The 18,535-nt window shown below is 49.2% G+C and overlaps 1 protein-coding gene across 2 annotated transcripts in view; it reads left to right on the top strand.

Annotated features, from left to right (window-relative positions):
• The window catches only part of LOC133137003 (dolichyl-diphosphooligosaccharide--protein glycosyltransferase subunit STT3B), a 64,597-nt gene that overhangs the window by 31,076 nt on the left and 14,986 nt on the right, over positions 1–18,535 (top strand). For both annotated transcript variants that reach the window (XM_061254945.1, XM_061254946.1), the window contains exons 2-6: positions 1,723–1,831; positions 5,562–5,849; positions 12,760–12,825; positions 15,342–15,441; positions 17,987–18,085. In XM_061254945.1, the coding sequence (XP_061110929.1) occupies positions 1,723–1,831; positions 5,562–5,849; positions 12,760–12,825; positions 15,342–15,441; positions 17,987–18,085 (662 nt within the window). The remainder of the gene's footprint in view (positions 1–1,722; positions 1,832–5,561; positions 5,850–12,759; positions 12,826–15,341; positions 15,442–17,986; positions 18,086–18,535) is intronic.

The following is an 18,535-nucleotide window of genomic DNA, read 5'->3' as shown; positions in this document are numbered from 1 at the left end:
TTGGAGTCTGACCATTGCCTCTCGTAATTTGATTTCTCTGAAGGAGTTCTTAAAATCGAAGCACGGGAGGGTGGTTTATGCATCCAGCATAAGCTGGAGGATTTGAGAAAGAACAGATCGAAGGCTTTGGGAGAGAGGCTCACCTGCATCAAGTCCTCGTGGTGAGAGGTCGCCAGATGCTGCTGTCAGAGTGTCTCTTCATCAGCCCACTCCAAACCCACAGGAACGTATAAAAAAGCGTTAGCACGCCTGGCGAGACCGCATTATCTGGCCCACGGAAAGGTAATCACAGAGAGAGAGGCGAGGGAGATACAAACGCTCCGCTCAGGTATCCAGGAACGTACCGTTCCAAAATTTGGAATGGCGAAAAAGGCCGCTTAAAGTGCTTTCAGCAGCTGAGGTCATTTCGACCGCCTGCCTCCACAGTATGGAAAGCGCCAGCAGCCTGGTTGTGCGGTGGAGTTTACTGAAAATGGACCATACGGGCAGATGGATCTCACACTGGGCTGTGTCAACCCCCTCCGTTTGCTTTCCATCTTATCACCCAAAACCCTAAAAGCAGCCGCTCTCCAGTGGTGCTTTCGCATTTCCATTCGTTTGATATTGTAACGTTCTGTGGTTCTTAAGATACTGTATGTTTTTTATCAATGTATAAAAATGACTCCCTGCAGAGACCCGCATTCACTCCTAGATCGAATGCATAAGTATCAAGGTGTTTGATATGGGTCTGCCGTGCCACACCCGTGGCGAGGCGAATTTCAATTCGTTCTGGTCATGGTGGTGAATGGCCCTGCGGTCGCCCAAGCGTTTGTATTGTGACTTTATGGATAATATTTGAGAATCTCAATATGCCGCCTCATTCTCAATGCGTTTGAGCGTCCCGGGAGACCGCCTGGCTTCTGAAGCCTCTCGGGGCCTGCGTTGACGCTCCCTGGTTGAAATTTTGTGAGTTCCAGACCTGCGCTATGCAGGTATTCACTGAGGACGTGCTCTGCCTATGGAAGGAGTCCTGGCCCTGTAGCGTTCCCTCCTTTTAAAGGCCCACATGATGGGTTGAAAGGCTCATGCTCCCCATCTCTGTGCGCTCTGATTGGTTAACAGAGAGGCCCAGTCACATTCAGTTAAATCTTCTCTGAACAAACGTGTCTGTCTTGATGTGGTTTCGATGGAAAAAGGAGATGGGGGAGGGTGTGTCCTTTTTTTGTTCTGGGACTCATCTCTCCATGCTGCTTTGTGTTCCCTTTTAATATTTGCATTTCCAATTCAATTTCTTGTTTTGGCTCTTGAGTTTCTGTTTGCATCTGTTTTTAGGCATTTGGTTTCTGGCCGAAGTCATTACCCTCCTTGATTAGCAAATAATAAGAATTTAATCACTTTGATTCTTCTGTTTGATGACTTTTCATTATTCCTTGAACTTGCACCAAGCATTGAATTATCATTTTAGGATTTTGGCAGCGGAACCGTTCAATGGCTGAGAAATTGAACAAACAGAAAGAACATTTGGAATATTTAGTCTCAGTCGGATGTTAAATAATGCACAACTTCACACTGATTATTTAGAAATATGACAGCAATTAGGACCGTCTTTAAATAGGCTTTTGTTTGTTTGCCTGTTCACCGACCTGAATGTCTTTGAACAGAAGGCGACGGTCTCATTTGTCCGCTCTATTGCACTTGTGATTTTGCCCTTGTACTGACCACAACCTCCTCCCTGTCTCACAGGTTCAACTACAGGTCGACTCATCACCTCACGACAAATGGGTTCTACGAGTTCCTCAACTGGTTCGACGAGAGAGCGTGGTACCCCCTGGGGCGGATCGTGGGAGGAACTGTAAGTAGAGGCCGTCCTCCTCCAGGGACCCAGCTGTGAGGGACGCGTGTTTGGCAGTGTCGGGGGCGACATTAGGACACCGTCCCGTCCCAGGTGATGGAGCACTCCCCGGGCTTCTCGGAGCCTTGGCAGGAGCCAGCAGGCCGTTCATTTGACAGATTTACGGGCTCGTCTTGTTTACCGACGGGTCCCACGGTCGTGAAGCGGTGCCGCCATCATCATGAGTTACTCCCGCCCGATTCGGCCCGATTTATTTCCCGTCTTGTTTTCCAGGCCTGTGGATTTCTCCCACATGTTCAAATGGCCAACTCTGCTCCTGTCCGGACGAGAGTGGCCACACTGAGCTGTAATTACCGCCGCCGGTGATCAGGCCACTGCGAGGGAATCAGCAGAGTCAGGGTACTACAGTCCCCAAAATGACTCCCTGCGCACCTGCATCACCGCACTCCGCTGCAAGAGCAGCTGCGGCTGAGCTTTTCCAGCTTTACCGCATTTAGGCCCCACAGGGGAGAGGGAGATGGAGAGAGTGGGAGACCAATATAGGGAGAGGGGGAGGGCTAGAGGGAGGGAACAAGAGAGTGATGGTCACCTTTTATCGAGGAACCACCAGAGACTCCGGCCTTGCCACCCCTAGCTATTATGGGAGAAAGTGGCAGATCACGCGGGGGGGGGGGGGGGGGGGGGGTCCGATCACGACAGGCAGATCAATGCGTCGGACACTTCTCTCAATAGTTTTAGTCTCCAGCCGTCTCCCTGAGTCCAAGACGAGCGAGGAGAACAGAAAGTGCTTACCCAAGCCTGTCCCCGCGGCGGGTGACCGTGGGGCTGCTGCCCCTGGCATCTGGATGCCGGGCCCCCGTAACGCCACCGCACCGCGGTGCGGGAGACGCTCTCATTAACCCATGTAAAAACTCCATTAACAGGATTCACTGCGCGCTTTCAAACAGCCAGCAGATGCATGCAAGGCTGGGAGTGCAATAAAAAACACATTTAAGAGCTGAGGAAGCGCTCCCAAGTGGCTCAGTCAGTGAAGGCAAATGGCACAAATGCAGAAAGGTTCTTACAGGCACATGTTGAAGCCTTGGCTGGGACCACAGTACGCTGTGTTACCAGGAGTCGCTTGAGTTTATGTTTTGGCAAAGGTTTACTATAAAGGTTGTGTTCCCACCAACAAAAGTTTGTCATGCTACATTATCATTTGGCAAGTGCACCCTGAAACCATGGATACGTGAATCTGGCCTTCAAGGCTTCAAGGCTTGGTTGTCTTTTCTCCCAAGTAATTAACTGAACAATTAGTGCTGCTTATTGGCCAGTCTGTCTTCACACCTAACTCCCAGATGAAGGGAATGTAGAGAACCAGCATTTCTCAGCTCTTGAGGACCGTGATGTGAGTAACAGGGCCTCAAACTTTCCGGAGGAAGGTTGAAATATGTCAACGATGTGTTCATTTAATTGCGATGCGTTTTTCACATTTGTTGCATCTCTACATTTGATGTCGAGCTCAGTGTTGAAATAATTGTCAGCTCCCTCTTCAAGCTTCAGATCATGTCTAGCTAGCATACCAGTCCGACACCTTCCTCAGCTTGTTTTCCAGCGAGTTTTGCATATTTCTTCACCATCTCACAAATTAGAATATTTAGAATCTGGATACAAAACTAATTAGCATTGGGTCGATTTTGCCTTCCTAGTGAAAAACACAAAGACCTATGTGATGGGGCCTCTGGCACTGCCCGACCTCAGGAAAGGTAATTAAATAATGTGCCACACAAGAAGAGAAGCAGCTCCTGACACTGCAAATGCTAAAGTGTTGTATTCAAATCACAAGTCAATACCAGCTGTCTTTGAAGTTTTACCTGAAAGGAAAAGTCTTTTTATAGTTTCACATCACTTGTCTTTTTCAACATCAGGTACATCAATTGCGTTGTTTTGATGCATGAAATGGGCTAACCAAGGTCGAATGGAATCTAACAAAAAAAAGTTTTCCTCAAAACTTCAAGTAGTGTTTAACAATTGAAAGGTTTTCCAATTCTGCTCACTCTCTGCAGTAAGGACAGAAGCCCTTTTTGTAGTCTGACCTTCTTGAATTTTATTTGTGCATCGTAAGCTAATTAGTTTCAGAATGGGCTTAGTTTAATGTGTTCTCCGCCCACTCAACAAGCAGGTGGCAGAAAGTGTCACGACAATGTCACACTTCTTACATTGCCAAAGGATCATTGTTGAGATTAATCTGTGTGAAGAACAGGGCTCTGTGATCCTAAATCTGATAAAGCATTTTCAGAACCATTTCAGAGAGATTTATCTGCCAAATACCGTGTCCATATGAGAGTTTGTGAATGACTTAAGTCAGTGATGAGTTTTCCCTATTCTCACATCCACAGACACTCACCTTGTGCATTGGGTGGGGCATTGCTTAAAAATTCTGCAAAAAATCTTTGTTGAGATTAATCTGTGTGACGAACAGGGCTCTGTAATCCTAAATCTGATGAAGCATTTTCAGAACCATTTCTAAAAGATTTATCTACCCTCTACCATGTCCATATCAGAGTTTGTGAATGACATAAGTCAGTGATGAGTTTTCCCTGTTCTCGCACACAGACACACAGACACTCACCTTGTCCATTGGGTGGAGCATTGCTTAAAACTTCAGAACCGATTCAACTGATTAGACATCTCAAGCCACCACAGAACCCCTGCTCTCTTTTCCTTGTCTGTCTCTCTCTCCATCACTCTCCTCCTATCTGTCTTCCTCTGTCCTCTCGCTCCATCAGCCCATACCGGCAGCTGATAGCTGTGACAGACCCCATTAATTGTGTATGATGACATGAGTCTCTGTGTGCAGTTAAGTCGGACATATCTGCTGATAGACAGCGTTTCTTCTCTGTAGTGTTCTCCCTCTGCTGCTCTGTCGGGCTGTGGTACCTTATTCATAATAAAAGAACCGACTACACAATATAGCACAGTCAGGCCAGCTCTTGGCTCCGGAATAGGAATAACTCCAGCATCTGTTGTTTTGGGTAATTAAAAGGGTAATTATTTAGTGCTCATTTTTAATGTGGTACATTAGTGAGAATGCGCCCCTCAGGACAGGGCAATGGGGAGGGGATTTGGGAACAGGGTGGTGTAAAGGACTGATTGAGGGACTTGCAGTTGTGACCGAGCTCCCGTTGGTTTCAGATTTAAGGCCGGCATTCAGGGTCTAGGAGTGATGAATACACTCAGGGTTCCCTGTGCTAGGCTGGTACATCTACACCAGGGGTCCTTAATCTTACCCAGAAGGAGCTGGTATGGGTGCAGGCTTTCCCCCCCAATGAGGCCGTTACATGCTTCTACTAATGCAAGTCTTTGCTTAGGGCCTTGATTAGTTGAATCAGGTGTGTAACTGCTTGGTTGGAAGGAAATCCTGCACCCACACCAGCCCTTTCTGGATAAAATGGAGGACCCCTGATTTAGACTAAAAAGAACAGTTGGGCAGAATCAAATCCTGAGTCATCGTCAACAAACTCCTGGCCTCACCATTGAGAGAGGCAATTTTAAGGACGTGTCTGTATGCATGTATGGATGACGTGAACCAAAGTAATGCTCAATATAAATGTAAAAAGCAATTAATCTGTGCTGTCTGAGTGTAAAAGACGTGCCTTGCATTCCAGGTTAAGATGGCTGTCAGACAGGCCTTGGTAAATTATTAGCCTTGGTAAATCTGTCTCTTTCTATTCCTCCATGATTTCCGTAGGTGTATCCGGGTCTGATGGTCACAGCAGGCCTTATCCACTACGTGCTGAACCTGCTGCACGTGACGGTGCACATCCGGGACGTTTGCGTCTTCCTGGCCCCCATCTTCAGCGGCCTGACCTCCATCTCCACCTTCCTGCTGACGCGGGAGCTGTGGAACCAGGGTGCAGGGCTGCTGGCCGCCTGCTTCATCGCCATCGTGCCCGGCTACATCTCCCGCTCCGTGGCCGGCTCCTTCGACAACGAAGGCATCGCCATCTTCGCTCTGCAGTTCACCTACTACCTTTGGGTATGTAGATAATACTAATCACAAAAACACTATGTTTACAGTTAAATGTTTGCATTTTCTGAAAGCCTCAAAAGACAGGAAATGAAATTGATCAGCCCTACATCTGCCTCCTCTCCAAGAAGGTATCAGCATAGATCTCTGACAACTTGCTACAGCCATGTACAATGTCTACTGTACGTCAAACAACATGGGCTCACCACTGGGCCAATTGTTTGAGATTTGTTTAACCTTTCGAAGAATTCATAATCTTAGAGTAGTACACTGTAAAGTGTATTGGCAATTTTGCATATTAAAGTTGCAATGCATATTATTGCATATTATATTTTTTTGCACTTTTCTAAAACCATTTGGCACTACATTCAGTATCAAAACAGTGTCTGTAATGATCCTGCATTAAAGTCTATATTGTACAGTATAGAGTACATATTGCTATGATCTAATTTATGTAAGCCTTGCTGTATGTTGCTCTGGATAGATATGTCAATAGTTTTTAGGACCAATTCAATAAAGTCATGGCTAACTACTGTGCATTCACAGTTACTCAATAATAGCATCACCCAATCACTTTGCTTATCACTGTCAAAATAAATGATATAATATAATGCTGACCTAGCCTCCTCCTTTTGGCCGCCCTTGCATTACTGTTTCCGTTTTCACAAACTGAGTGCTTGCTTGTCATTTTGGACAATGAGTGAGACCGGCTGCTGCTACTGTCGGTGTGATATGGAATGTCATCAGGCTACTAACGTTACCTGCACAAGATAATGTTGCTGAACATAACGGTCTGTTTAGACCTTCAGATTAGCCTCACTTATTCCCACATTGTGTCGCCATGTTTAGGCTGTTGACAATTAATTGTCAAAATGTTCAATTTTGAGGTCTAATTCAAATGTAATAAAAATGTACAGTCATGAAATGAGGAAAAAGCACATATATTTCTGTATTACCCACAGAATTAGTGGTCTTGTGTCGGGATCCATTGGATTTATTTGGAAATGTTTTATGCACATTTTTAAGGGTATCCATAACACAGAATTGTCGCACTGTAGCAATACCAAAATCAGTAGTTGGCGAGCCTGCTGCCATTCTAGTAGACCTGCAAAATGGCATTGAGATTTTGCGACGGGTGAGATATTGAGGTAAAAAATGTGGTATTTTGAATGGATGTGCACACATATAGCAAACAATGCTACCACACTCACTATAGTATGGACCAAGTGTTTGTGATGTCACCTATTGACTCTCCATGGGCTAGTGAAAAGCGTTTTGTTACCACTGAGCAGTAGGAAAAAGGGGGGGACCCTTATATGGGCATAAGTCCGGCTCTTCCAATAAGCACGTGAGATGCAGTGACGCAAACCGCACAGAACTATTGACTTTGTATATTTGCTGTATCTTTACCATTCAGTTACATTCAGAAGGTTGGCTTGAAACACCTAGTTTGTGCAGCGTCTCTCTACAAGACTAGGAAATGAGGCTAAAAACGCCCGGTTTTGGCCGCTTGTATGAGAATCACGAGCCGCCCCATATGCACCCGCTCTGAGTTCCTACACCCATTCACACTGCCTTCACACTGATGAAGAGATTTATGTTAATGTAGCAGAGTGTGTTATCTCCACTTCGCCGGTGCTGCAGTTTGCCTTTTGCAGTTTTCTTTCTTTTTTTTTTTTTCTTCTTTTTTTTTTTGGGCCCCCAGTGCTGTTTTGAACTCAATTAGGAGTCTGACAGATTGTGCTCCAGTTCGCGGTGTCTGGAAGGCAGGCATGCTGTTGAGAGGAACGCTCGGGTCAGAATCCACAATTTGATGTATTGTGGGATACGTATGAAACATTATGCCCCGATTGGCCGGGAGCGCTGCTTCGGAAACGCAGCTAGCCCAGAGCGCCCCTCCCCTCCTCACGACTGCGGCTCACGTAATTGGACGAAGGCAGCCTTGAGCCGTCCCTGCAAGTCAGCGGGAGGCGCGCTTTCTCGCTCCTTTCCGAAAGAAAGATCAGTTTCGAAAAGGAGACGCCAAAGTGTTTCTCTAGAAAAACATTTTCCTCTTTCCCCTGTAGCTCAGCCTCCTTTAACAATGGGCATTGTTGAAAATATCAGATTTATGCATCTTTTTTGGTCGCTTTTCCATTTTAATGAACTGAGAGGGACTGAATAGCCATTGATACGGCAACAGCCATTTACCATTGTGCGGGTAAATGAAAGCCATTCAGCTGCACAGTGGGTTCCTGGCAGCATCGCAAATGAAGAGCAGTTTCAGGGTACAGGTGTTATTGACGGTATCACTTCTCCGCTCAAACGCTCCCCTTCTGTGCGGGCATTGTGTCTGCCGCCTCACTGAAAGATTCCTTTCGCCGGCTCGCCCGAGAAGGAGCCCGGGCGGGGACGGAATCAGCGAGCGGGGAATGAATGTCAGGTTTCATTCACATGCCCCGTATTGAATCGACCTTTGCCAATGGGCGGATGGCTTCCCCACCCCCCCACCCCCGCGCGCGCAATCGATTTCCCCCCCCCGTGGCCGCTGCAGCCCGCCATCACAGAGCGTGCGTCAAGCTGCGCAACACTGATAGCGCGTGCTAACTCTTGTACCAGTCGCACTTAAAGATGTTACGCGAGACGCTCTCACTGTAATGACATAAAGGCTCTTCCCCCATTCACTGCAAACTCAAGGACTCGGGCTCTTGAGTTAAATACGCTGAGAGGATGTATCATCTGTACTGAATCGTTGCTGTATGATAGACTCGCTGTCTGGGAGCGACTGAAGTCCCATGTGATGGCGCATGAATTGTGAAACAAACTAATGGATTGTAATGGCAGTAACCTCTGCCTCTCAGTGCTGTAAAACTGTCCCCTCTCACCGGTGTCCCTCCACCCTCGTATCCCCTCCATCCCCTCTAGTTATCTTTTCCCCTTTGTAGCAGGAACATGTGTACAGAGATCAGAAGGCTGTAGGTTTACGCCTGAGCAGAACAGAATGGGCAGTGTTAACTGGAGCCCAGAACCGCCTGACGTCGCGTCTGGCTGCTCTGTTTTAATTGCTTTCATTTAATTGGAGTGATGAAGCGGCAGTGGACTGAAACTCTGTGCTTAGCACTGCTCCTCTGTGCCTGCCCTGGGCCAGCTGTGACCTCACTCGCACACAAGATTCAGGGCCTGCCCTGGACCAGCTGTGACCTCACTCTCACACACAAGATTCAGTGCCTGTCCTGAACTAGCTGTGACATCACTCTCTCACAAGATTCAGTGCCTGTCCTGGGCCAGCTGTGACATCACTCTCTCACAAGATTCAGTGCCTGTCCTGGGCCGGCTGTGACATCACTCTCTCACAAGACTCAGTGCCTGTCCTGGGCCAGCTGTGACATCACTCTCCCACAAGATTCTGTGCCTTTCCCAGATCAACTGTGACATCACTCACACACAAGATTAAGTGCCTGTCCTGGACTAGCTGTGACATCACTCTCAAGAATCAGTGCATGTCCTGGATCAGTGACATCACTCTTACACACAGAGGTTTTAGGATGATGATGTGAATCCTTATCTAGTGAATGTCCATATAGTGCACTAAACAGTGTACTAAATGAACAGTGAATGCGGACAGCAGATATCATCTGTTCCAATCATTCAGCCTCATCACATAGGCTACAAATGCATATAGGTAGAAAACCTTTAACATACCGTCATTTTTATTACCATACGATAAAAATGTAATGGAAAATAAAAGATTGGCACAGGCAGTACTTGTATTTGATACATGGTTGATAAATTGCAACTGTAATTGCAGTTCATACAGTTGGTTAATGTTGAGTCATGTGGAGATACTCCAGGCGAGCAGGTACCACTCTTGATTACTAGATATTACTGGGCTGCCTACCTGTTTGATACTGACTTGGGTTACTGACATTCTCTGGGGAAGCTTGGTCAGGTGACTTCCTGTCAGAACGATGACCTCACAGGCTGTGAGGCGCTCCAGACGGGCGTGCCGCTGGCCGGTCTCCGAACACCGAGAGGCCCATCATGGGTTTTTCAGAGGGCTGTTTTTACAAGCGCCCGCAATACAGCAGACGGTGTCATTCATAATCAGCGCAGCTCATGAGAAGAAAACACAGCGGCATCTCAGGCACGCATCGATAGTTCCCATTATCGCTCTCATTTACAGCAGTTTGTTTCGCCGTCTTCCCTCGCTTTCTTCCTCCGACGGTGGGGAAGGGCCGCCATTATTTCACCGTTCATTTTATCTGCTAATAACCCATTCAGTTTGCGCGGCTTAATCTTGCCAGGTTTCCCCTTTTTCCCTAATCTATAATTGAATCCTCTCTCTCTCGTGCTGGATGGCGAGGCCTGCTCTTGCAGGCGCCCGCTGGCGTCTCCCCGTCCTGCCGTCTGTCCCCTGGCGGCGCTGTAGGGCGACTCCAGCCGCGCCGTCACACGTGTCCCTGAGACAGAGCTGGTGTGCCGGAAGGTTGCGCTGGGCTCAGGCTGAGCCCTGTTGACCCTGCTGCCCTGCCCCTCCTCCCCCCCTCACACCCGCACTCTTCTCTTATTATTGCTTTGATCTGGAGGTGGAGAGGTGCTCACCCTGCTTTATTACAGCCGTCTGCAGACATCTGCTGTTCCCCTTTCTCACATCCATCCTGCCATATCGCTCTCTCTCTCGTTCTCTCACTCTCTCGCTTTCTCTCTCTCTCTCTCTCTCTCGCTCTCTCTCGCTCTCACTCTCGCTCGCTCTCGCTCTCTCGCTCGCTCTCGCTCGCTCTCTCGCTCGCTCTCGCTCGCTCTCTCTCTCTCGCTCTCTCTCGCTCTCACTCGCTCGCTCGCTCTCTCTCTCTCGCTCTCTCTCGCTCTCACTCGCTCGCTCGCTCGCTCTCTCGCTCTCTCTCGCTCGCTCACTCGCTCGCTCGCTCTCGCTCTCTCTCTCTCTCTCTCGCTCTCTCTCTCTCTCTCTCGCTCTCTCTCTCTCGCTCGCTCTCTCGCTCGCTCTCTCTCTCGCTCTCTCGCTCGCTCTCTCTCTCGCTCTCTCGCTCTCTCTCGAGGGGCTCGCACACCAAATCCGGCACGCAACGCTTTCCACTCGTTTTCTATGGAGGGCCGTGCAGTGCGTGAATTTCGCAGTCCGCTGAGTGCCGTGTACGTTCGGCGGTTCTGTGTTTGCATATAATGACCCTCCCATGCAAATAAACTGTGTCCAGCACAGCTCACATGGCTCACAAAACTACGATCACACTAGATGTGGTGATGTCGGTGAGCTACGGCTTCCGTTGTCTGTCTCTCTCGCTCACACAATTCGTCCTCTGTAAATTCCAGTTCAAAACTGTAAGGTTTTATTTCTCATTTCTCCGAGAAGCTCGTCCTCTAACTTGGCAAAGAGCTGTCTGTCATATCTCTCAGGCTAGCCAAGTTAGGTTACATGATATTTGTATGCTAATGTTGCCGTATTTTCGTGTGAGTGTCATGTGATCACCTGGATGGGTGGCCGTCCATAACCCAGTCTCTGTGTTCAAGGGTGGAGTTTGAGCAGCTGTTACCTTCTGGGAAACACAGGCTGGAGATTCAAGCCAAATATGTGACTGGACGTGTTTGTCCTTAGAAGGTTTATTTAGGAAACTGACGGTGATTATAAAAATGCCCCATGTTTTCCTAAATATGCCGATACACATAATTTAAGCATTTAATCCAAATAAGCTCCACTGAAACCAGCGTGACATTGCTCCCTTAATAGAAAACATGGTTTTAAAAGTAAACAAAAAAATAGCTTTCTTCATCTCTCTCAATCTCTCTTCTCTCACTGAATCTCTCTAGCTCTTCTGTTTGTCACTCCATCCCTCTCTCTGTCTCTCTCTCTGCCCCTATCCATCACTTTCCCTCCCTCCCTCCCCCCCTCTCTCTCTCTCTCTCTCTCTCTCTCTCTCTCTCTCTCTCTCTCTCTCTCTCTCTCTCTCTCTCTCTCTCTCTCTCTCTCTCTCTCTCTCTCTCTCTCTCCACACCTCACAGCTCAGCAGCAGTAGTTGTGTTTGGAGGACTGAGATATAGGGAGCGGTTCATCATGGGCGCTTAGCGTGCTCCTCCATCTCCTGAATGAAGTCTCGGCGTGAGAGGCAGGTGCTAACAATTCAGCCCACTGCGGTGCAGGAGGAAACCGTGCCTGCCATACAGATCAGGCCGCCCGCTGCACCTCAGCCCCGCTCTGAAGCGGGCGAGGAGCACAGGGCAACTTTAGAGAGCAAAGATGAAGCTTGTGTGGAGCTCTGTTTAAAAGCGGTCATAAATAAAATAAATACATAAATATTTTCAAATAAATAAATCGCCGTCACGCTGAACATTTGACAGTTGAGAAAATTGTAACCGTGTAATTTCTTACTTAAATGTTTAGGCCATGAATAATTAATAAATGGTAATATCTTTGACGGTTCCGTGTTCTGTTTTGTCACTAAAGAGCAGTCAGAGAGCAGTGCTCCTGCTCATTTGAACGTGTGGGACGTCGTGTTATCCAGCATTGTGGCTGTGTGGCGGTGTTGAGGATGGTCCTCGGACAGAGAGGGCCTGGAGTCAGGGCCTTCGAACACAGACCCGTTGTTCTTACGGACGCGGATATTCCTCCCGTTCTGTTTTTAACTGGGGAACGCTGTCCCACACAGCTGTGTGTGGCGTGGTGATTGGGCACAGCTGACGAGGCAGCACACCAGGGGGCTCCACACGGATCCCTTTCACATCCCCCGCAGGGACATTCAGCCCTAATTGGAAAAGCGTTTGAAAAGTCTTCGAGTCCACTAACAGCTCCCGCTTCAAAGCTGCATAATTTGCTGAGTCTCCCCTGTAGAGAGCGGAGCCTCGCTGCATTGTGGGTGATTGAGCTGAAAAACGAGTTTCCGTTAACCCTTTCCTCTCTCTGTCTCCCCCCCCCCTCCTCCCCTCGCAGGTGAAGTCGGTGAAAACCGGCTCGGTCTTCTGGACTATCGGATGCTGCCTCTCCTACTTCTACATGGTGAGTACCCGCAAGCGCCGTTGCCATGGCCGCGGGCGAGCTCTGAAAACACGCGGCGCGATATCCAAACTCAGCGGGGAGCGGCGGGAAGGGGGTGAGGAGTTGGAACAGCCGCGGCGAGCGGCAGGTGTCGTATCGAGAGCTCATTTTCACTGAAATTAGACCCCACTGAGGCGTCTGGGGGAGCCGGTCCAGAGCGCGGGTTCGAGCTGAAAGCGCCCCTTAAAGAGAAACGCGCTCAGCCGTGCAAGGTGACACGCGGTCGTCTGTGATTGGAGGTTAATGCTTCCAGAGAGAGCCGTTAAGAGACACTCGTCCCCGCCCCGTTGCCTGCTGATTGAGAGGTGAATGGGGACAAGGAGAAGAGACTCGCCCCGCCATCTCTCGAGGAAAATTTCTCTCATTAGAAGGATATGTCAGATGAGATGGATTGTGAAAACCGGGGCCCATCTATCACCAGAGTGTCTATACTCGGGCAGGAGAGAACGGTGCTGGCGGTCGCAAAACGTTTGAGACCTCGAGTTTCTGTTGAGACGACCGAGATGATTAATCACTGAAAATCCACCCCGATGTCCCCCCCTCCCCCCACACATATACTCACACACGCACACACTCGCATGCACACACACTGCGGTATACGGAGGTGTGCGGAGGCCCTGCCCGCCCCTCGTGCATCTGAACCGAACCATTCCTGCGGTCCTGCAGAGGAGCCGGCTCGTGAGGCCCCCCGGTGGCCGCTACACGCACTGCAGCGGGGCATAATCCCTCTGCTCTCACTCAGCGCTATTCTGCGTTAGCGGTTAGCGGTAGGCTCTCCGGTCTGGGATCCCTCTGGGATTCCGTCACTCCACAGTGTGCACATCAGTTCTTCTCTGAAACCAGAACCGTTTGAACCATCAGCCAGTCCACTCTCTGTAGCCAGAGCCTGAGAGGTTTTCAGTCTGTTCCCGGAGGTGTTCGCTCCGCCTTGGCCAGCCCTCCCTGGATTTCCATCCCGAAAGTAACACCAAAGTTTCTTTTCTCCCCCCATTAAGGCCCTAAGAGCCGGTTCTTGTCCTCCGGGTGAACTGCTGGCACAAGCCTTTGCTGTCGAACCGCAGTCGGTGTTAGAAGCCCGCTGATAATAACAGAGCTGTGGACCACTAAAGAGGAGTTTGAGATGCTGAACCGTGTGACCGTGGTGGGGAGGGGGTCAAACTATGCCACCTCCTGGGAGGGGAGTGTGGGTGGAGGGCTGAGAGAGAGCAGGGCGCAGTGACAGCTGAAGGGCACACACTCTTCTCCCTGAAGCGGACATTTTGAGTTGCACATTTGCTGGACCTCGGCCTCCTGAAATAAATCACTGTGACTCAGCCGCTCTTCGGACCGGTCATACCTGCACACGCACTCGCACATGTGAACTAATTTAACACATCTAAACACATTAACATGTACGCACAAACACTGTCTCGTACACATGCATGTGCAAACACGCCTGAACGCTCACATCTTGCATGTGAGCCATCACACACTCGCAGGCTCGAACGCACACATGCTCAGTTCAACGTACCAGAACCCCAGTACTTTTTATTCATTATTTTCTGTCAGGTTTTATAGGTTCTGTCGTGGACCAGGAGTTTTAGTTTTGCAACAGAATGTTGTGCACATACATACAGACACACACACACACACACACACACACACACACACACACACACACACACACACACACATACATACATACGTACATTCATACACACACATACACACGCATACATACACACACATGCACACATACATACATACACACATACATACACATACATACATACATCGTACGTACATACATACATTCATACACACACACACACACACACACGTACGTACATACATACATACATACACACACACACGTACATACATACATACACACACATACATACATGCACGCACACACACGCACACTCACACACACACACTCACACACACTCGTACACACACACTCGCAGTCTCTCTCTCTCACACACAGACACACACACACACAGTTTCTCACACAGACACACACGCACACCATTAGCATTAAGTGGCAGGATGTCTTGCGACATGTCGAAGGAAACGCTGCCCTCAGCTCTGTGCCACGCCAGCAGTTTCATTTTCAATTATCTCCTTCTTCTCCTGAAAACCATCGCCTTTGTCAACATGGACGAGAAGTGCAACTTTGAGCCAGTTCGACACTGTTCTCAAGTCCCGGCACAATTGCGGCTAATTAGCTCAGGCATCCATACGCCGAGGTACAAACGACACTAAAAAAGATGATTGCGCTGACCTACTTCGGAAGCAAGTGTGTTTTACTGAAATTTTTTAAAGTCATTTCCTCCCATTTCCTAACTTTGGTGGCGTGGCAATTAAGTTTGCCTTCTATAGAGCCTGAGCCCAATGGCTTGGTCATGTGTTTGTGTGTGGTGTGGTTTTTGTTTTTGTTGAGGAGTTTGTGTGGGATTGAGTGCTAGGGGTGATGCGTGTCTGTTTTGTTTCAGGTATCCGCGTGGGGAGGCTATGTGTTCATCATTAATCTGATCCCCCTCCACGTGTTTGTACTGCTGCTCATGCAGAGATACAGCAGGAGAGTCTACATCGGTGAGTGTCCGCAAACGCCTTTCTAACACGACACGCAATTGCTAGTCTCGCTCATCGGAGAATGTTCGCACACACTTGCCCGACTAACACACAGGTGAGTATCCACACGCACATGGGGCTAACACACACGCACACTTACTTGTCTGTTTGTGAGACTTCAGTTAAACAATTCAGCGAGAACCCACACACGTCTTCCCATATACACTTAGCTGTCTGTTACTGAGACCCCTGTCTTTGACACATCTATGAGAGACTGCACCCACGTGTTTGTCTTCTCCACTCTGTTTCTTAACACGCCGGTTGGAAAACCGCCAACGTCTTCCTACATTTCCATAAGATACTGCCAAGCGAACGCGAACGCCTGCCTCTGTCTGCCGTGTACGGTCCAGTGACTGCAAAACCGCTTTCTTTTTGACCGTAGTGCGCGGGAGATTGACTTCAGACATCTCCCCGTCCGCCTCTTAACGAACAGGCGAGCGAGCACAGGCGCCCCTCTCCCTCAGCCTCGAGCGCCCACAGAGTGAGCGAGCGCAAATCCCTCCCCTCCTTCACCAGCTGTCAGGCTAGGGCCCGCTCTAATGGACTTGAGCCAGCCTAGCGCGCGAGGGGTCGATCTGACACGGTTAATGTCCCAGCATGCCACGGTCCAGCGGAGCCCACCGCGCGTTCCCCCTACGATGACCCCGCCCAGGACGTTTTTCCCCTTCACTTCAGGAGCCCGACGTCCCCGTCTGTGAAATGCCAGGAGTTCAGCTCTGATTCGCGCGGCCTTGACCCGGTGGAACTACAGAAGGCTTTATTAACTCCCCGGTGGGGCAGGGGTGTCCGCTCCATGTAGAATTGTCTAATCGGCCGAGGAGGAGGACAGGACGCCTTTCTGCCTGGCTGGCCTCCCAGGGGAGAGAAAAGAGCAGCAGACGCTGTTAGTGCCAGCGCATGCTGATGTACCGCCCGTAGATGGCGCTAGACGTTTTGACGCTTCGCTCTTGAGCCCGGGACAGAACTTTTGGATCCTAACCAGGTCATATCTGCAAGCTCTGTAATGACTATTGAGATGCACAAAAACTGGAGGCAGTTTCTGCTTACTGGGTCCATGGATTCTTATGGGAGCTGTTCAGTGATATGAAGATGATTCATGGAGGCTGCCATGTTTGTCTATGGGGCTTTTTTGCCACCAGAGCATGCACAGTGGGTGCCTAAATGGGAGTGAAAAGGAGTGAATAGGAATTTTAAAAAATCTTATCTTCTATGTGAAGAAAAATAAATCAGCCCTTGGAGAGTAATTGGTTCCGTGTGAAGAAATTTTTTAAAATAATTTGTCTAAAGTACTGTCCAGAATAGTATAAATTTGCCTGGGTGAAGTCATACTTTTGAACAGACTTCAATGGGGAACTTTGCTTGTTGGCTCCAGAGGCTCAATAAGCTGCAGTACCTCCAGTAACCACTGTTAGTTTGCCAGCTCCTGGGGGAATGTCACCCCGCGGTCCCCTGCTAATGACACACGACAGGCTGCGTGGAGTTGGCCGCTGAACGGCAGTGGGCAGGAGGGGGATCAAAAGACCTGGGCCTGTACCCAGATGGTCATAGGCTTGACTCCCAGCTGGCCCTCTGTATCTCTGAACTAAGCTCTTTCCCAGACTGGCTCCAGTTAGTATCCAGCTGCATAAATAGATAATGTAATGTAATAAATGTCAACTGTCAAAACCGTTAACATCACAAGGGCACTGCAGATCTCTCCCAATTAGCGGCAGTATGTAATCTGCACGAGCACATTGCTTTGTTAAAAAGGGCGAAGCGTTTCGCTCTGACTGTCTGTCCTGTGATGTAGCGGACCGAAATTGCAGACAGGCACAGCCGAGGTTTAGACCGAGCGCGCAGGGATGTCTGCGCTGATGTTTGCCCATTAATAATGCATAGTTGCTGTGTGATGCAGATAAACAGAATGGGTTGGTTGACAGCGAAGTGAAGCTCTGCTTGTAATGTTGAGAAACTCGATGTTTTCCTCATTCCAGCACCACTGGATGTTTGACTCGTCTCTGATCATATCGCCCTGTAGAGTAGCTGCTTTGCCAGCCTCTCCAGCTGCAGCGGGAGTTTTGGCGGTAATAACCGCGTCGCTTGCCGTGTTTTTGGGCACCTGACTCGCGCCTTTCCCCCCCGTCGTACAGCTTAACGGCTGTCTCTTTACTCTCCTTATGTCACCTCTGTGCCAGCCGTGTTTTTAACGTCCTCTGAAGTTCCACAGCGCCGTCCGCTCCCTTCAGAAAAAACGATTCATCTTTCCTTTTCCTCACAAACCTCTCTTCCACCTCAGTTTGATTTCTTTTCAGTTTGCAACCTTCACCCACTGGCTGCTTGAAAAGAAATGACATATTTGGACAATTAGGCAAACTAGTTTTATACCAAAACTGACAGGTTGTCGGTAACTCTGTTCCTGGGACAGGTCAACAGCCCACGGCGTGTTCTGGTGTCTTCATTTTGATGTTGTCTCAGTGAATGCGAATGCTGGGTGAAACTGAACTGTTCTCCTCTCTCCTGTCCTCAGCGTACAGCACGTTCTACATCGTGGGCCTGGTGTTATCCATGCAGATTCCCTTCGTAGGCTTCCAGCCAATCAGGACCAGCGAACACATGGCGGCAGCAGGTACAGTTAATCCACCCCCCCCGCTCTTCCGGTCAGCGCCCCGCCTCTTCCCTGGGCCGCCTGCAGTATACACCACGCTGCCGAGATAGGCACACTGCAATGCTGCCGTAATAATAACCATAATAATGACCTTTATTTCCAAGGTGCTTCTGGAACGTTCTGTTCAAAGCGCTAATGCGCTCTCCCCCTGCGTCCCGCTGTACGCCTAATCCTCTTCTTTAAACGCTGCTATTTGTCAGGTTTAGAGAAGCAGGGGATGAAATTAAGGCTGGTTCTCATAGCAGCAGCCCCAGATTAGTTTCTCAGTTTTCAGTTTGTTTTGCGAGGAGCGAGGCAGCCTTTCTCAGGGAGCTCGCGGGCCTCTGTGAATAAAACGCGAGAGTGCTCGTAACTCCTCACCGCAGCAGGAGAACAGCTGCTTCCCTGTCAGCGTGGAGGAGGAGGAGGAGG

Source organism: Conger conger, chromosome 9 (genome assembly GCF_963514075.1).
Source record: "Conger conger chromosome 9, fConCon1.1, whole genome shotgun sequence".
NCBI classification, from domain to species: Eukaryota; Metazoa; Chordata; class Actinopteri; order Anguilliformes; family Congridae; genus Conger; species Conger conger.
This window is presented reverse-complemented; position numbering and strand designations above follow the sequence as displayed.